Source organism: Castor canadensis, chromosome 8 (assembly GCF_047511655.1).
Source record: "Castor canadensis chromosome 8, mCasCan1.hap1v2, whole genome shotgun sequence".
In the NCBI taxonomy this organism is placed as follows: Eukaryota; Metazoa; Chordata; class Mammalia; order Rodentia; family Castoridae; genus Castor; species Castor canadensis.
In genome coordinates, this window is record NC_133393.1 from 155853849 (window position 1) to 155870231 (window position 16383).

General features: G+C 44.9%; 1 protein-coding gene across 4 annotated transcripts in view; it reads left to right on the top strand.

The window, feature by feature from the left end:
- Positions 1-6465, top strand: part of Tbc1d22a (TBC1 domain family member 22A) — a 352090-nt gene extending 345625 nt beyond the window's left edge. For all 4 annotated transcript variants that reach the window (XM_020175415.2, XM_074084724.1, XM_074084723.1 and 1 more), the window contains one exon: positions 1164-6465. In XM_020175415.2, coding sequence (XP_020031004.2) covers positions 1164-1292 — 129 coding nt within the window. In that variant the 3' untranslated portion in view covers positions 1293-6465. The remainder of the gene's footprint in view (positions 1-1163) is intronic.
- The last annotated feature ends 9918 nt before the right edge of the window (positions 6466-16383 follow it).

The window sequence follows — 16383 nt, forward strand, 5'->3', positions numbered from 1 at the left end:
GTCTCAGCAGTGTCTGTCCCCTGGCTTCTAAACCCTGAGCTCTGGAGACATTCCCTCTGCGTCCTATGGGGATATGACTCAGTGTCCCCATGGCCCACCCAGGCTGAACTCAGTCCAGTTACAGGCCTGGGATACAGGGTGGAGCAGAGGGGGCTCTAGGTGGAAGCCGCCAAGCGGAGCTCCTCCTTCCTGGAAACCAGGAGGGCCCTGTGAGTGGCAGTGACTGGCACTGTCCAGCGTGTGCCAAGGATGTGACCAGTGTGTCCACTGAGAGTCCCGTGTGGTCAGGGTGTGTCAGTGGGTGGCCAGTCTATGCATGTCTGGTGTGGCTGTGCTACTGTGGCTGTGTGTGTCCCTGTCTGCCTAGCTTCTGTGACAGGCCAGTCATGCCACACTGTTTCAAGAGGAGGTAGCTGGGCTCACGGTGATACCACCGTTCTTAAGTGCTCAGCTTAACCGTAATGTGAAGCTGGGTTGTTGGTGCCCAGCCCTTACTGGGCTGATGCCTCTGCCATGGGACAGGTGTGGAGAAGAACCAGGTGGCCCTGCTATACTTCAGCTTCAGGCTCCATTCTGCAGCATGTGCACAGCTCTTCAGCTGCTGGCTGCTGGGCCTGGAGGGAGTTGCCTAAGGTGGAGGGGTGTGAGCTTGAAGTAGTTATGGGGCAAGTGGAGTGCCACTTCCAATCCCAGAGAGGCTCTGGGGATGGGACAGGTCCTGGCCAAGGCAGCTCCCCTGCAGCCAGGCCCCTGGAGCCCATGTGCCCATGGGAATGCTGACGCCTGCCTCCCTGGCACACCATGGGGATTTGGGTAAATGGGTCACAACTGTCAAGTGCTGGGGCAGATGCCACACAGCAGCTCCTCGGAAGTCAAACTGGGAGCCAGATAGGTCTTCTGCCTTCTGCCCAGGACCTGCCTGGGTTGGGTGGGAGGGGGGCTGGTGGGGTGCAGGGGTGGGGCATGGAGGGGCTGCTGCAAGGGAGGACTGAGAAGGGCAGGACCTCTTCTCCTCCCAGTTGTTGGTGGGTGTGTCCTCCCAGGGGCTCTGCGTTGGGGTCTGGCCTACATCCCTGACTGACCACTCAGCTCCCTCCTTAGACCACCCGTCTCCTTCCCCCAACTGTCCGTCCTCTCCTCTGACTATCCCTCTCTCTCCACAGGAACTGCTGCTCTTCCTCCAGAACCTGCCCACTGCCCACTGGGATGATGAGGACGTCAGCCTGTTGCTGGCTGAGGCCTACCGCCTTAAGTTTGCCTTTGCAGATGCCCCTAATCACTACAAGAAGTGAGCCTGGGGCCCATGGCAGTGGCCTCGCCTTCAGAGCGGCATCCCCTTCCCACCTGGCTGGATACAGGCCCCTTTGAGCTGGTTCTGGGTCAGGCATGGCCTTGCAGGGCAGCCTTGCCCTGCAGTTGACCTGCTAGGATGGGCCCCCATTTGGTCCAGGGCTGGCAGGGGTGAGCAACCTCAGTTTCCTGAGATACCAAAGAGAGCCAAAGAAGATCTGCGTTCGGAGGCCACACATGGTCCAGATGTCCCTCTCCCTGTCCCTGGTGCGTCCTTGCCAAATGCTTACCTCCTGGACCCCTGGCTGAGGGCAGTCCAGAGGCAGCCTCTCTCAGAGAGGCCTGCTGTCCAGGTGCCAGGCAGAGGTGGGTGGGATAGCTATCTCAGACCTGCTCTGAAATGCAAAACTCTGTTCTGTTGAGTGCAAGAGAATAAAACACACAAAATGTTGAGCAACATGTCACAGTAAGCAGGGTCTCTGCATGCAGAGCTCCAATAGCCAGCGATCTCTGGCCCTAGCTTGGTGTGAACTTGGCTGGAAGTGGGTGTCAGCCAGGAGTGGGATCCCGAGGAGGCTGTGAGACAGAGGCCAGGAACAGAGTGAGGATTGTCACAGTTGCCTTACTTATTTCTAGTCACCCCCACTCCTTGCCCTTGGTGGTCTCTGTCAAAAACCCACCATGGTCGGGGAACTGCTCTCGGTCAAGGCTCTAGGGACAGCTGCACAGGCTCATGCTGGGGCATTAGCTGGATGTGTGTGGCAGCCTGCAATCCTGCCCTGCACAGTGGGCTTCCCACAGGGCCGCTGGTCTTCCTGTGGAGAGTCGCCGCTGGGGACGCTGGCCACTTTCCACATCAGCCAGGAGTTAGGCTTTGCTTCCAGGTTGATTGGCTCTTAGGCTCTGCTGGGGCTGGATTTGCTACTCTGAGGCCTTCAAACCTGCAACCACACATTCTCCCAGGTGTGTCATAGGCTGCCTGGCCTTGGTGACATGGACACCCCCATATAATCACTGGGCCACATGTGAAGCAGCAGCCACAGCCTCTCTGACCCAGAGCCAGGGTAGTCTCCTGCCCTCAGAGACCTACAGTGGCCCCTTCTCAGATCAGTCCCTCTTTTAGGAGCAGGTATAGACCCTGCCCAAGCCCCGGGACACTGCTTGGAGGCCATGGATATATAGAGGTGTGGTGTGTGTATTCTCGCTTCTACTAAAATAACTCTTGGGTCACTACCTATGGCATGAAGTCAGCACAGAACGCTGTGCAAAGCTCATGTGCTCCCAGGTCAGTGGCAGGATCCAGAGCCTTTGACCAGGTACGTGTACCTCACGCCCCACCCCAGAATCAGGTTTCTTGACTGGCTCTGAGTGGACCTCCTCCCCACCCACTCCTTTTCTGGGGGTCAGGGGTGTCCAGTTAAAAAAGCCACCCCTGTGCTCTGTGCAGAAGCCCCCATCTTATTCAGCCAAGACTGACCCTTGGAATGTCCCCTTCCACATCTCTGATTTCTCTGCACAGCCAGAGTGTTGGGGTCACAGAGATCTGCCTCTTGAGACAGATTTTTTTCCAAAGGATCTCAAAGTTAAGTCCTGCGTGTATTTTCAGGTGTGCAATGCTAGATTGGATGTGAGGCAGGTTGGTGACAGTCCTGAGTCCAAGCAGCTGAACTGAGCTGGTTGGGCTGTGTGTCTGGAATGTGATGTGCTGGAGACCTGGAATAAAGATGCTTACCATAGCCCGTGGCCTTGGCCTGTGATTCAAGGACTCCCTCTTCAAGGAGTAGGGCCCCATCCCAGCCCTGCACCCATTGCTGACAGGCCTGGTGCTTGGTCTTCTATACCAGGCCTTGTGTTAAGAACAGCAGCAATGGTCTTGGTGATACCCATGGGGCTTTGGGGGAGGAGGAGCACTTACACAGTGGCACTGAGAAGCTACTTGCCTGTTGAGGAGGGGAGAACTCAGACTTGGCTCTGATTCCCCAAAGGCCAAACTCTACCCTCCAGGGAGTTGGGAGCTGGCACATTGAGCATCAGGCCAGCTCTTGAAACATCTTCTGCCAGGGTCTAGGTGAAGCACCTGCCCCACCTTGCCATAGCTATAAAGCACCTGCTTTTTTGTAAAAGGGCTGTACTAGCATAGTCTTTAGGATCTGGGCCACTCCTCTGCATCCCCCAAGACTCAGGACTTGCTCACCCTGCCTGCACACACACATACACACACAGACATCCACCTCACCTCCACACCCCCCATTGAAGCACAGCCCTGCCGAGTCAGTTTCTTAGGGCGCTTTTGAGGCTCCCTTGCCTCTCTGGGTGCCCTACTTCTGCACCCACACACTGGGTCCCTCCCCAGTAGCACTGGCTATCTGTCACCTTGTGAAGCTCACTGCTTCGATGTGGGCAGTGGCCCCATCTCTATGGGTGGACTGGTGACTGCAAGGTGTCAGCCATTTACCTCTGTTACCCCTGTGACTAAGTGCAGAGCTGAGCTGGGAGAGCTGTGTGCCTGGCTGGGTAGCTGCAGTGTAGGCTGCAGGAGAAGGATCAACTCCCTGCCCACCTGGTGTGAGCCTCTAGCCTCACCAGAGCTCAGCAGTTGTCATTTGTCATCATGGTTGCTGCTCAAGCCTGATGAGGTCTTCCCTGCCTGTGCAGAGGGCCCCAGTAAGCCAGCTGTAGGTGGTGCATTCCCCTTGCACTCACCTGACCTACAGAAAAGACCTGTCCTACTGGCCCCGTGTGAAGGACCAGAGGCACGCAAGTGATTAGGTGGGAGGGCATGTGTGCAGTATTCTCAGTGGAGCTGAGCAACCTGACTGCATTTAGGAGAAACAAGCCCTGTCCCAAGCTTTCAGGTTGGGCTGGTGGAGTGGCTCAAGTGGTAGAGTGCCTGCCTAGCAAGCATGAAGCCCTGAGTTTAAACCCCAGTGCCACAAAAAAAAAAAAAAAAAAAAAAAGTATCAAGTTTCCAGGTGCCACCTACCCTGAGTTGGCAGCCTTGTGCCTGCCCATTGGCCCCAGTGGATCTGCTCCCAGGACTGTTCAAGGGAGTTCACTTGAGACCTGAAGTACGGGCGCTCCCCATAGCCTTACTGCACCTGCCCAGTCTGTGCTGACCCTCTCCTCCCTCACCAAGCCCTGCTTCCTCCAGTGCAGTACTTTACCACGCCGGGCATGATCTGCTGTGCTTTGACCCACACAGCTTGGAGACCTTTCCACACCCATCCTGAAGTCCCTGACATGGAAGGTCCTCAGCAGGGGATGGCTGAGGGGGTGCGTGAAACCACTTATGTGACTGTATGAGCACAAACAACTGAACCCTTAAGCCCATTTCATTGATGATTAAGGCTGATTATAAAAAACCTCATCAAAGAAAAGCCCAGGATTCCTGCACATGGGGCCACCACTAAATTCTACCAAATGTTTAAAGAACTGATGCCAGTCCTTCTCAAACTTTCAAAAAATCAAAGTTGGGGTAATACTTCCGAACTCTTTTTACAAGACTAGCAGCAAACTATTCTGATACCAAAGCAAGGCAAGGACATTACAAGAAGATGAAAGTATAGGCTGATATCCTTGATGAGTATAAGAAGTACAAAAGTCTTCGACAAAATACTAGGAAATTAAGCTCCCAATAGAGTAAAAGGATTATCCATAATGGTCAAGTAGGATTTATCCTTGGGGTGCAAGAATGACTCAGCATGAACATATCAATAAATGTGATACACTGAATGGAATGAAAGACAAAAACCATGTGATCATATCATTAGAAGCAGAAAAAGCATATGACAACATTTAACATCCTTTCATGTTTAAAAAGAAACTAATGAAATTAGCCGTTAAGGAATGACCTCCACAGTGAAGTCCTGTGTGAGAAGCCCATACCAGTGGTGGACAGCCAAAGGCCTGGAGTGAGACAGGGATGCTTGCTCTGCTTACTTGTACTCAGCATAGTGCTGGAAGTCCCAGACAGAGCAATTAGGATAAGGAAAAAAAAAAAAAGGCATGTGACTATGTAAGGGAGAAGTTAAATTGTTTCTATTTGATGATGATATGGCAAACTCCCCACCCCCAAGAAACTAGAACTGGTAGACAGAGTCAGTGAATTTTCAGGATAGCAAATTAACACGTGCAAGTCAAGAAAGAAATCAAGAGAACAATCCCATGTGCAATAGCTACAAAAACTGAAATACTCACTAATGGATTTCACCGAGGAAGTAAAAGACCTATACACAGAAAACTATAAATTATTGATGAAAGAAACTGAAGAAGACACAAACAAATGGAATGATTTCCTGTGTTCATGGATTGGAAGCATTAATATGAATTAATATTGTTAAAATTGCCATACTGTCTACAGCAATCTTCATAATCAATGCAAGTCTTATTAAAACCCCAACATCACATCCCATAGAAGTAGAAAAAATTCTAAAATTCATATGAAACAGAGAGAGAGAGCCAAACTGATCAAGAGCAGAAAGAACAGTTAGAGGCATCACACTACCTGATTTGCAACTCCACTATAAAGCCATAGTAATTAAAACAGCATGGAACTTGCAGAGAGAAAGCCCAGAAATGAGCCCCTGGATGTAAGGCTCATTATTCATTTAGGGGGAAAAAAAGTGTGTGTCCAAATGCCAGATGAATGGAATTAAATTTAAAATCCCCCCAAATCTCCAAAATAAAAATAAATGACTGTTTTTATAGCTGAGAGTAACAAAAGGCTTTCTGAACATGATGCCCCTGGTGAAAACGGTATAGAAAGACAGATGAATGTCTATAGACAAGCAAGCTTGTAATACCACCAGATCTCAAGACCTTCCACAAAGGGGGATGACGAGTGGTGAGGTAGACAAGCATATTCGCAACATAGGTGAGATGTTTGAATCCCTTAGCACTCACAGTGCTTGGAAATCAATAAATGTGGCACAGCACAGAAAATAGGCAATTCATTCACACAGGTGCCCACGCAACACAAGCCACAAGTGGTGCTCACAACTGCAATCCCAGCTACTCAGGAGGAGGAGGCAGAAGGATTTCGAGTTTGAGGCTGTACCAGGCAATAGTTAGTGAGACCCTGTCTTAAAAAATGCAAAAAAAAAAGGGCTTGGGACATGATTTAAGCAGTAGAGTGCTTCCTAACGTGTGAGACCCTGCATTCAATCCCCAGTATCACTGAGGCCAATAGGAAAAGGGGACCAGGAACTAGAGAAAAGGTTAGATCAAAAAGAATTAACCTAGAAGGTAACACACACACACAGGAAATCAATGTGAGTCAATGCCCTGTATAGCTATCCTTATCTCAACCAGCAAAACCCCTTGTTCCTTCCTATTATTGCTTATACTCTCTCTACAACAAAATTAGAGATAAGGGCAAAATAGTTTCTGCTGGGTATTGAGGGGGAGAGCGGGAGGGGGTGGATTGGGTGGTAAGGGAGGGGGTGGGGGCAGGGGGGAGAAATGAACCAAGCCTTGTATGCACATATGAATAATAAAAGAAAAATGAAAAAAAAAAAATCCCCAGTATCAAAAAAAAGGGAAGAAAAATTAATACAAATGACAACATGTTTCATATCAATAAAAGTTAAAGAAATGGGAAAAAAGCTGGGCGTTGGTGGCTCATGCCTGTAACCCTATCTACTCTGGAGGCTGAGATCAGGAGGATCATGGTTTGAGGCCAGCCCAGGCAAATAGTTTGCAAGACCCTATCTTCAAAATAACCAGACCAAAATGTACTGGAGGTGTGGCTCAAGCAGTAGAGTGCCTGCTTTGCAAGCTCAAAGCATCCACCTAAAGGAAAATTTTTTAAAAAATACATCACGAGATGTCTGGGTCCATTGGCACCAGCAATGGAGCTAGGCTGCTTTGGTGTTAACTTGTTACATGGTGATAGAAAGTTGATGGATTCTTTTAGTCTAAATTTAAAAAAAAAAAAAAACTTGCTACAAGCTCTTTGTTTCTACTTTCAACTTGCAAAGTATAACCACAGAAGAGGACATGACCCCAATCTAGCACGCAATGGCTGATCCCAAAGCTCACACAGTGAGATGGGCCGTGCCAGTCCTGCATCCCCGGCTCCTGTCCATGCATTCCTCCACCCCGACATCCACACCATTCTTCAGTTTGCCTGGTTTAGAACTTAACTGTATAAAGTACCATTTCCCCATGGGCATCTGGGCTGCTCCTAGATTGGGGCTGTTATAAATGCCACTGCCCTGAACATCTGTGTGCCCACCTCCTGGTGGGCATGGGCCGGCAGTGTGGTGGAGTGTGCCCCTAGAAGTGGTGGCACAGCCATGTGGTGAATATCTGTCACATTAATACGTAATACAAACTGTTTCCAAAGCAGTTTTTCCAGCACACTCACACCAGCAGGGTGTGTGATTCTCGTTCTCCAGCTCCTCCTGTTCAGATGGGATGACCTTCCTGTGGGTGGGTCACCCTCTCTCTGTCCCTGTTCCCCGCTCACCCAACACACACCCACACATTGTTCAGGATGCAATGTGGCCTCACTGGCAACTTCCATGGCAGTGCCTCACCTAGTTCCTTCTCGCTGCAGCCTGACAGAGACCTACTAGGACATCTTTTTACGTTAATACCGCAAGCTTCTCCTCCTCCCATTAAAATTTCCAAAAGCATGGTTTTAATGACTGAGTAATATTCAGTTGCATGCATTAACATAATTCATTTATTCCCTTATTACACACCAAGTTACAGATGTGGCTGTGGTAAACGTCTACATTTCTGAATATTTTTGCATATAGATTTTTGGTAGTCGGGATTCTTCCACCATCGCTGCTGGATGCATGAGTTATCAAAAGCCCACAGCCCACAGCCCTAGCCCGCAGGGGCGAGCGTGGGTGGGGCTGCTCACCTGCTTCACTTTGCAGTGTCTGAGAAAATGGAAGTTTAAGAAATTATTTTAAGGAGATTCCAAGATGGCGGCTAGAGGGAGGAAGCAGAAAGCGAGCCTCCTAAAGTAAAATCTTGGAGAGATGCTGGAGATACACCTTACAGGAAAAACCACTGAGAAGAGGCAAAACTTTGACTCCTGCACACCTCCAGCTTGCACATAGAATCTCCACTTCACATTAAACAGAAACCAGAAGGGCTCCCGTGCTGCCAGACTCCAGTGCCCGGACCGCTTGGGAAGACGCAGACCACAAGGTGAGCTAAGCGGCACTCAGTATTCCCACAGACAGTCCTGGGCCAGATCAGCATAGCCCCTGGACAGACAGACCCCCACCCAGGGAAAAAAAGAAACAAAAGCTGAATAATAAACAATAACAACAAAAAAGACACATAGCAAAGATGGCAGGGCGCCCTGAGCGCTGAAGAGGGGGGAAGGGAAATCCCTCAAACAAGACAGCCAGAGAAGGCAGGAGCGGCGGCACACACCCAGCAAGGAGGAGCAGGAAACCTTGTAAAACTGGTGGTGGGAGGAAAACTCCACACAAGAGGAGGGAAGACCCACTTCCCACGTGAGCTATAAATAAACACGCAGGCCTGAGAAAGCGGGTACAGTGTCATCTCCCCCAGTGTGCTTGGAAAAGGGAAAGCTTGTAGCAGTGACGGTCATGCCCAGGAGAACTCTAAGTAAACAAAGCCTGAGGGGCCAGGTGAATGCTAAGCTCACCCCAGAGATCTGCATAAATAAAGCCTCCAGCAACAGCAGGATGACAGCACTGGGCAGGTGAGCCACAGCCTCAGATAGCCATTCACAGAACTGTCTCCAGACGCTTTTTTTTTTTCTCCCTACATTTGATGAGACAACAACCGAACTACACCCGCATGCTGAAAAACGTACTGAAACTGTATTGCATTTGAACTGGGGACACTTTGTGGGGTTTTTGTTTGTTTTGTTTTGTGTTGTTTTGTTTTGTTTTGTTTTAGTTTTTTTCCCCTTTGATGAGACAATGACAGAATTACTTCTGAGACACCATCTCTAATATTGGAGGCTGAGGAACTAACACCAAAATTAAGACTAAAACTTTATTGCGTTTGAACTTGGAGATTTTGTTCATTTATTTTTTTAAAATTTTTTATTTTCAATCCTCTCTCTGTCTTTCTAATGCCTGTTCAGCTGACTGTTGATTAGTACACTATCTCTCCGTTTATATCTTTGAAACTTTTTTGTTTGTTTGTTTTGTTTTTTTCTACTTGTTTGTTTGTTTTTCTTTTTAACTTCTTTGCTTTCCATCTCCTCTCACCCTTCTATTCTAAATATCACCATTGTTATTATTTCAAGATAGAAAATACTAAATTGCACAAACTACAGGGACAATAACAACACCAAGGGCAATGATGGGAAGACAGAAAAAAACAGGGAAACTAGTTTCCCCACAGCAAAAAATTAGTACAGGAATCAGAGGGAAATGAAGAAAACAGATACTCAGATCCAGACTCAAACAAAATGAAGATAAACTATGCCAAAGAACCCAATGAAGCCCAAAAGAATAATCTAAAAGAAGAAATACTACAGGTAATCAATGAGAATTTTATAGAGATAATACTGGATATGGTCAACCAAAATTATAGGAGACACTCAAGAAATTCCAAGACAACAAAAATAGAGAATTTGAAAAAGCACAATAAGAAATAAAAGAAACTATAGAAGCACTGTATAAACACCAGAGTGAAACAAAGAACATGATTAATAAAGAGATAAATGAACTCAGGACAAAAATAGACAACATTAAAGAGGAAGTGACTCAGGATATGGAAAACCTCAGAAAAAAGAAAGAACAAATTGCAAAACAAAAAGGAAGGCCAATCCAGCAGAATAAAACAGAACACAGAATCTCTGAACTCAAAGATGAAATGGTAATCAAAGGAAAAACTGAAGAACTATTAGTTAAACAACTCAAGACCTGTGAAAAGAAAATGCAAGAACTCACCGACTCCATCAAAAGACCAAACTTGAGAATCATGGGCATCAAAGAAGGAGAACAGGTGCAAGCAAAGGGAATGTCTAATATATTTAACAAAATACTAACAGAAAATATCCCAAATCTAGAGAAATCTATTTCCATACACATGCAAGAGGCCTCCAGGACACCAAACAGACCAGATCAAAATAGAACTACCCCACGACATATCATCATTAAAACAACAAGTTCAGAAACTAAGGAAAGAATATTGAAGGCTGTAAGAAGAAAAAACAAATAACATACAAAGGTAAACCCATCAAAATCACAGCAGACTTCTCAACAGAAACACTAAAAACAAGAAGAGCTTGGGGAGAGATCTTCTAGGCACTGAATGAAAATAACTTCAACCCCAGAATACTCTACCCAGCAAAACTATCATTCAAAATAGATGGAGCAATAAAAGTCTTCCATGATAAGCAGAAACTAAAACAATATGTGACCACAAGCCACCACTACAAAAGATTCTTCAAGGGATTCTGCACACAGAAAGTGAAACCCAATATAACCATGAAAAAGCAGGCAGTACCAAACCACAGGAAAAGAAAAAGCAAGACAGTAGAGCATAACACACAATCAAACCTTCAAACAACTAAGACAACTAAATGACAGGAATCACCACATACCTATCAGTACTAACACTTACTGTTAACGGACTTAATTCACCCATCAAAAGGCACAGTTTGACGAAATGGATTAAAAAGGAAGATCCAACAATTTGTTGCTTACAGGAGACCCATCTCACTGACAGAAATAAGCATAGGCTTAGGATGAAAGGCTGGAAGAAGATTTACCAAGCCAATGGCCCCCGACAACAGGCAGGACTAGCAATACTTATCTCTGACAAAGTAAATTTCAAACCTACATTGATCAAACGAGATAAAGAAGGACATTCCATACTAATAAAAGGGGAAATAGACCAAAAGGAAATAACAATTATCAACGTATATGCACTCAATGTCAATGCACCCAATTTCATCTGAAGGACCTAAAAGTATATATTAACTCCAACACAGTGGTCGTGGGAGACTTTGACACTCCATTATCATTAATAGATAGGTCATCCAAACAAAAAATCAATAAAGAAATCCTAGATGTAAAATATACAGTAGATCAAATGGACCTACTTGATGTCTACAGAACATTTCATCCAACTTCTACACAATATACATTCTTCTCAGCAGCCCATGGAACCTTCTCCAAAATAGATCATATCCTAGGGCACAAAGCAAGCCTCAGCAAATATAAGCAAATATAAATTATACCATGCATTCTATCTGATCACACTGCAATAAAACTAGAACTCAACAACAAAAGTAAAGACAAAAAACATGCAAACAGCTGGAAACTGAATAACTCATTGCTTAATGAACAATGGGTCATTGATGAAATAGAAGATGAAATTAAAAAGTTCCTGGAAGTCAATGAAAATGAAAACACAACCTACCAGAACCTATGGGACACAGCAAAGGCAGTACTGAGAGGGAAGTTTATAGCCATAAGTGTATATATTAAAAAGACTGAAAGATCCCAAATCAATGACCTAATGAGACATCTCAAACTCCTAGAGAAACACGAACAAGCAAATCCCAAAACAAATAGAAGGAGAGAAATAATAAAAATAAGAGCTGAAATCAATGAAATAGAAACCAAAAAAAACATACAAAGAATTAGTGAAACAAAAATTTGGTTCTTTGAAAAAATAAACAAGATCAACAGACCCCTGGCAAACCTGACTAAAATGAGGAGAGAAAAAACCCAAATTAGTAGAATCAGGAATGCAAAAGGGGAGATAACAACAAACACCATGGAAGTGCAGGAAATCATCAGAGACTACTTTCAAAACCTATATTCAAATAAATTTGAAAATCTTAAAGAAATGGACAGATTTCTAGATACATATGCTCATCCAAAACTGAACCAAGCGGAAATTAATCACCTGAATAGTTCTGTAACAGAAAATGAAATTGAAGCAGCAATCAAGAGTCTCCCCAAAAGGAAAAGTCCAGGACCTGATGGATTCTCTGCTGAACTCTATCTGACCTTTAAAGAAGAACTGATACCTCCTTAAACTGTTCCATGAAATAGAAAGGGAAGGAAAACTGCCTAACACATTTTATGAAGCCAGTATTACACTTATCCCAAAACCAGGCAAAGACACCTCCAAAAAGGAGAACTATAGGCCAATCTCCTTAATGACATTGATGCAAAAATTCTCAACAAAACAATGGCAAAATGAATTCAACAATACATCAAAAAGATTATTCACCACGACCAAGTAGGCTTCATCCCAGGAATGCAGGGGTGGTTCAATATACGAAAATCAATAAATGTAATAAACCACATTTACAGAAGCAAAGACAAAAATCACTTGATCATCTCAATAGATGCGGAAAAGGCCTTTGATAAGATGCAACACCATTTCATGATAAAAGCTCTAAGAAAACTAGGAATAGAAGGAAGTTTCTCAACATTATAAAAGCTATATATGACAAACCTACAGCCAGCATTATACTTAATGGAGAAAAACTGAAACCATTCCCTCTAAAATCAAGAACCAGACAAGGATGCCAGAGCAATTAGGCAAGAAGAAGGAATAAAAGGAACACAAATAGGTAAAGAAACTGTCAAAATATCCCTGTTTGCACACGACATGATTCTATACCTTAAAGACCCAAAAAACTCTACTCAGAAGCTACTAGACAACATCAATAGCTATAGCAAGGTAGCAGGATATAAAATCAACATAGAAAAAATTTTAGCATTTCTATACACTAATAATGAACAAACTGAGAAAGAATACGTGAAAACAATTCCATTTACAATAGCCTCAAAAAAAATCAAATACCTCAGTGTAAACCTAACAAAAGATGTGAATGACCTCTACAAGGAAAACTATAAACTTCTGAAGAAAGAGATTGAGGAAGACTATAGAAAATGGAGAGATCTCCCATGCTCATGGCTTGGTAGAATCAGCATAGTAAAAATGTCTATACTCCCAAAAGTAATCTACATGTTTAATGCAATTCCCATCAAAATTTCAATGACATTCATTAAAGAGATTGAAAAATCTACCGTTAAATTTATATGGAAACACAAGAGGCCACGAATAGCCAAGGAAATACTCAGTGAAAAGAACAATGCTGGAGGTATCACGATACCTGACTTCAAACTATATTACAAAGCAATAACGATAAAAACAGCATGGTACTGGCACAAAAACAGACATGAAGACCAGTGGAACAGAACAGAGGACCCAGATATGAAGCCACACAACTATAACAAATTTGTCTTTGACAAAGGCACTAAAAATATACGATGGAGAAAAAGCAGCCTCTTCAACAAAAACTGCTGGGAAAACTGGTTAGCAGTCTGCAAAAAACTGAAACTAGATCCATGTATATCACCCTATACCAAGATTAACTCAAAATGGATCAAGGATCTTAATATCAGACCCCAAACTCTTAAGTTGATACAGGAAAGGGTAGGAAATACTCTGGAGTTAGTAGGTATAGATAAGAACTTTCTCAACGAAACCCCAGCAGCTCAGCAACTAAGAGATAGCATAGATAAATGGGACTTCATAAAACTAAAAAGCTTCTGGTCAACAAAAGAAATGGTCTCTAAACTGAAGAGAACACCCACAGAGTGGGAGAAAATATTTTCCAGCTACACATCAGACAAAGGACTGATAACCAGAGTATATAGGGAACTTAAAAAACTAAATTCTCCCAAAACTAATGAATCAATAAAGAAATGGGCAAGTGAACTAAACAGAACTTTCTCAAAAGAAGAAATTCAAATGGCCAAAAAACACATGAAAAAATGCTCACCATCTCTAGCAAGAAAGGAAATCTAAATTAAAACCACACTAAGATTCCACCTCACTCCTGTTAGAATAGCCATCATTAGCAACACCACAAACAACAGGTGTTGGCGAGGATGCGGGGAAAAAGGAACCCTCTTACACTATTGGTGGGAATGTACACTTGTACAACCACTCTGGAAAAAAATTTGGAGGCTACTTAAAAAGCTAGACATTGATCTACCATTTGATCCAGCAATACCACTCTTGGGGATATACTCAAAAGTCTGTGACACAGGTTACTCCAGAGGCACCTGCACACCCATGTTTATTGCGGCACTATTCACAATAGCCAAGTTATGGAAACAGCCAAGATGCCCCACCACCAACAAATGGATCAAGAAAATGTGGTATTCATACACAATGGAATTTTATGCAGCCATGAAGAAGAACGAAATGTTATCATTCGCTGGTAAATGGATGGAATTGGAGAACATCATTCTGAGTGAGGTTAGCCTGGCCCAAAAGACCAAAAATCGTATGTTCTCCCTCATATGTGGACATTAGATCAAGGGCAAACACAACAAGGGGATTGGACTTTGAGCACATGATAAAAGCGAGAGCACACAAGGGAGGGGTGAGGATAGGTAAGACACTTAAAAAATTAGCTAGCATTTGTTGCCCTTAACGCAGAGAAACTAAAGCAGATACTTTAAAGCAACTGAGGCCAATAGGAGAAGGGGACCAGGAACTAGAGAAAAGGTTAGATCAAAAAGAATTAACCTAGAAGGTAACACCCATGCACAGGAAATCAATGTGAGTCAACTCCCTTTATAGCTATCCTTATCTCAACTAGCAAAAACCTTTGTTCCTTCCTATTATTGCTTATACTCTCTCTACAACAAAATTAGAGATAAGGGCAAAATAGTTTCGGCTGGGTTTCGAGGGGGTTGGGGGGAGAGGGAGGGGGCGGAGCGGGTGGTAAGGGAGGGGGTGGGGGCAGGGGGAGAAATGACCCAAGCATTGTATGCAAATATGAATAATAAAAAAATAAAAATTAAAAAAAAAAGAAATCTACGCCAGATGGGTCACTAAGCTCTGAGGCCTTTAATTAATGGGAACCATCTGGGGTGGAGGTCTCTTCCTTGACACCGACTCCAGTCCACAACTACAGGAAGAGGAATTGAGTCTGCCCTCCTTTTCCTGATGTGTAGACAGAGCTGTGTTATTAGTCCCAAAGCACACAGAGAGCCTGGGAACTGTAGACTCTCAGCCTGCAGACTTAGTAGAAAAAAATTAAGAAAGAGAACCATAAAAGCAGCAACAACCCCCATTCCACGCCCCTCTGCTGGCTGTGGCGAGGTCAGGCTGTAGCCCACAGCTGCTCCAAGGCCCAGATCCCACTTTTGGGACCCTACCTCATTTAAAGCCCCATCCTTGTTCCTGAGGACTCAGAGCACCTGCCTAGACCCGGAAGTCAAAGCCAACCACAGGACTGTAAAATACAGCCTCGTGGTCCAAGGTAGGCCCACGAAGTGGCCAAGATAAGAGACTGACAAGCCGAAGGCTGCTCCAGGGTAGCCAGACGTCAAGCCCATTCTGCACTGCTGGGAGCACCCAGACCATGCCTCCTCATCTCCCTAAGTCCTCACCACTGGGGTGGTAACTGTACCATAAAACCACATGGGCATGGTGCCTTTGGCTAGGGAGATGCCAGAGACTGCCCTTTCAAGTTTCTTCCTAATTATTGGTCTATTTGGGGATTTTATTATTTTCTTGTGTCAATTTTTGAAGCATATTTTTCTAGAGAACTGCCCACTTCAGCGAGGTTTTCAAATTCTTAAGTACAAAGCTGCTTATTGGAGGGATCTATGGCTTTTCAAATAGTTGACTACACTTTCAAAAGCAGTTTTAGGTTCACAGAAAAATTAAGCAGAAAGTAGAGTTCCCACGTAAGCCCTTCTCCACACATGTACAGGCTCCCCTAACGTCAACATCCCATGCAACTGGCACATTTGAAACCTTCAATCAACCAGCATTGACACATCGCTGTCCCCCAAGGTCCACACAGTTCACATAAGCCTCCTTCACGGTGATGCACATTCTGTGGGTTTGAATAAGAATGGGATGACATGTACTCACTGTTACAGCATCACACGGAATGGTTTCACCTCCCCGAAAAGTCCTTTGTGCTCGGCCTGTCTGCCCATCCCTTCCTCCTCTCCAGCCCTTGGCAACCCCTGATCTTTCTACCATCTCTACGGTTTTCCCTTTCCAGAGCATCACAGGGTTGGAATCACATGGCACACAGCCTTTTCATCTCCATGTCTTCTTTTGGCTCCACGACTCATTTCCTTTCAG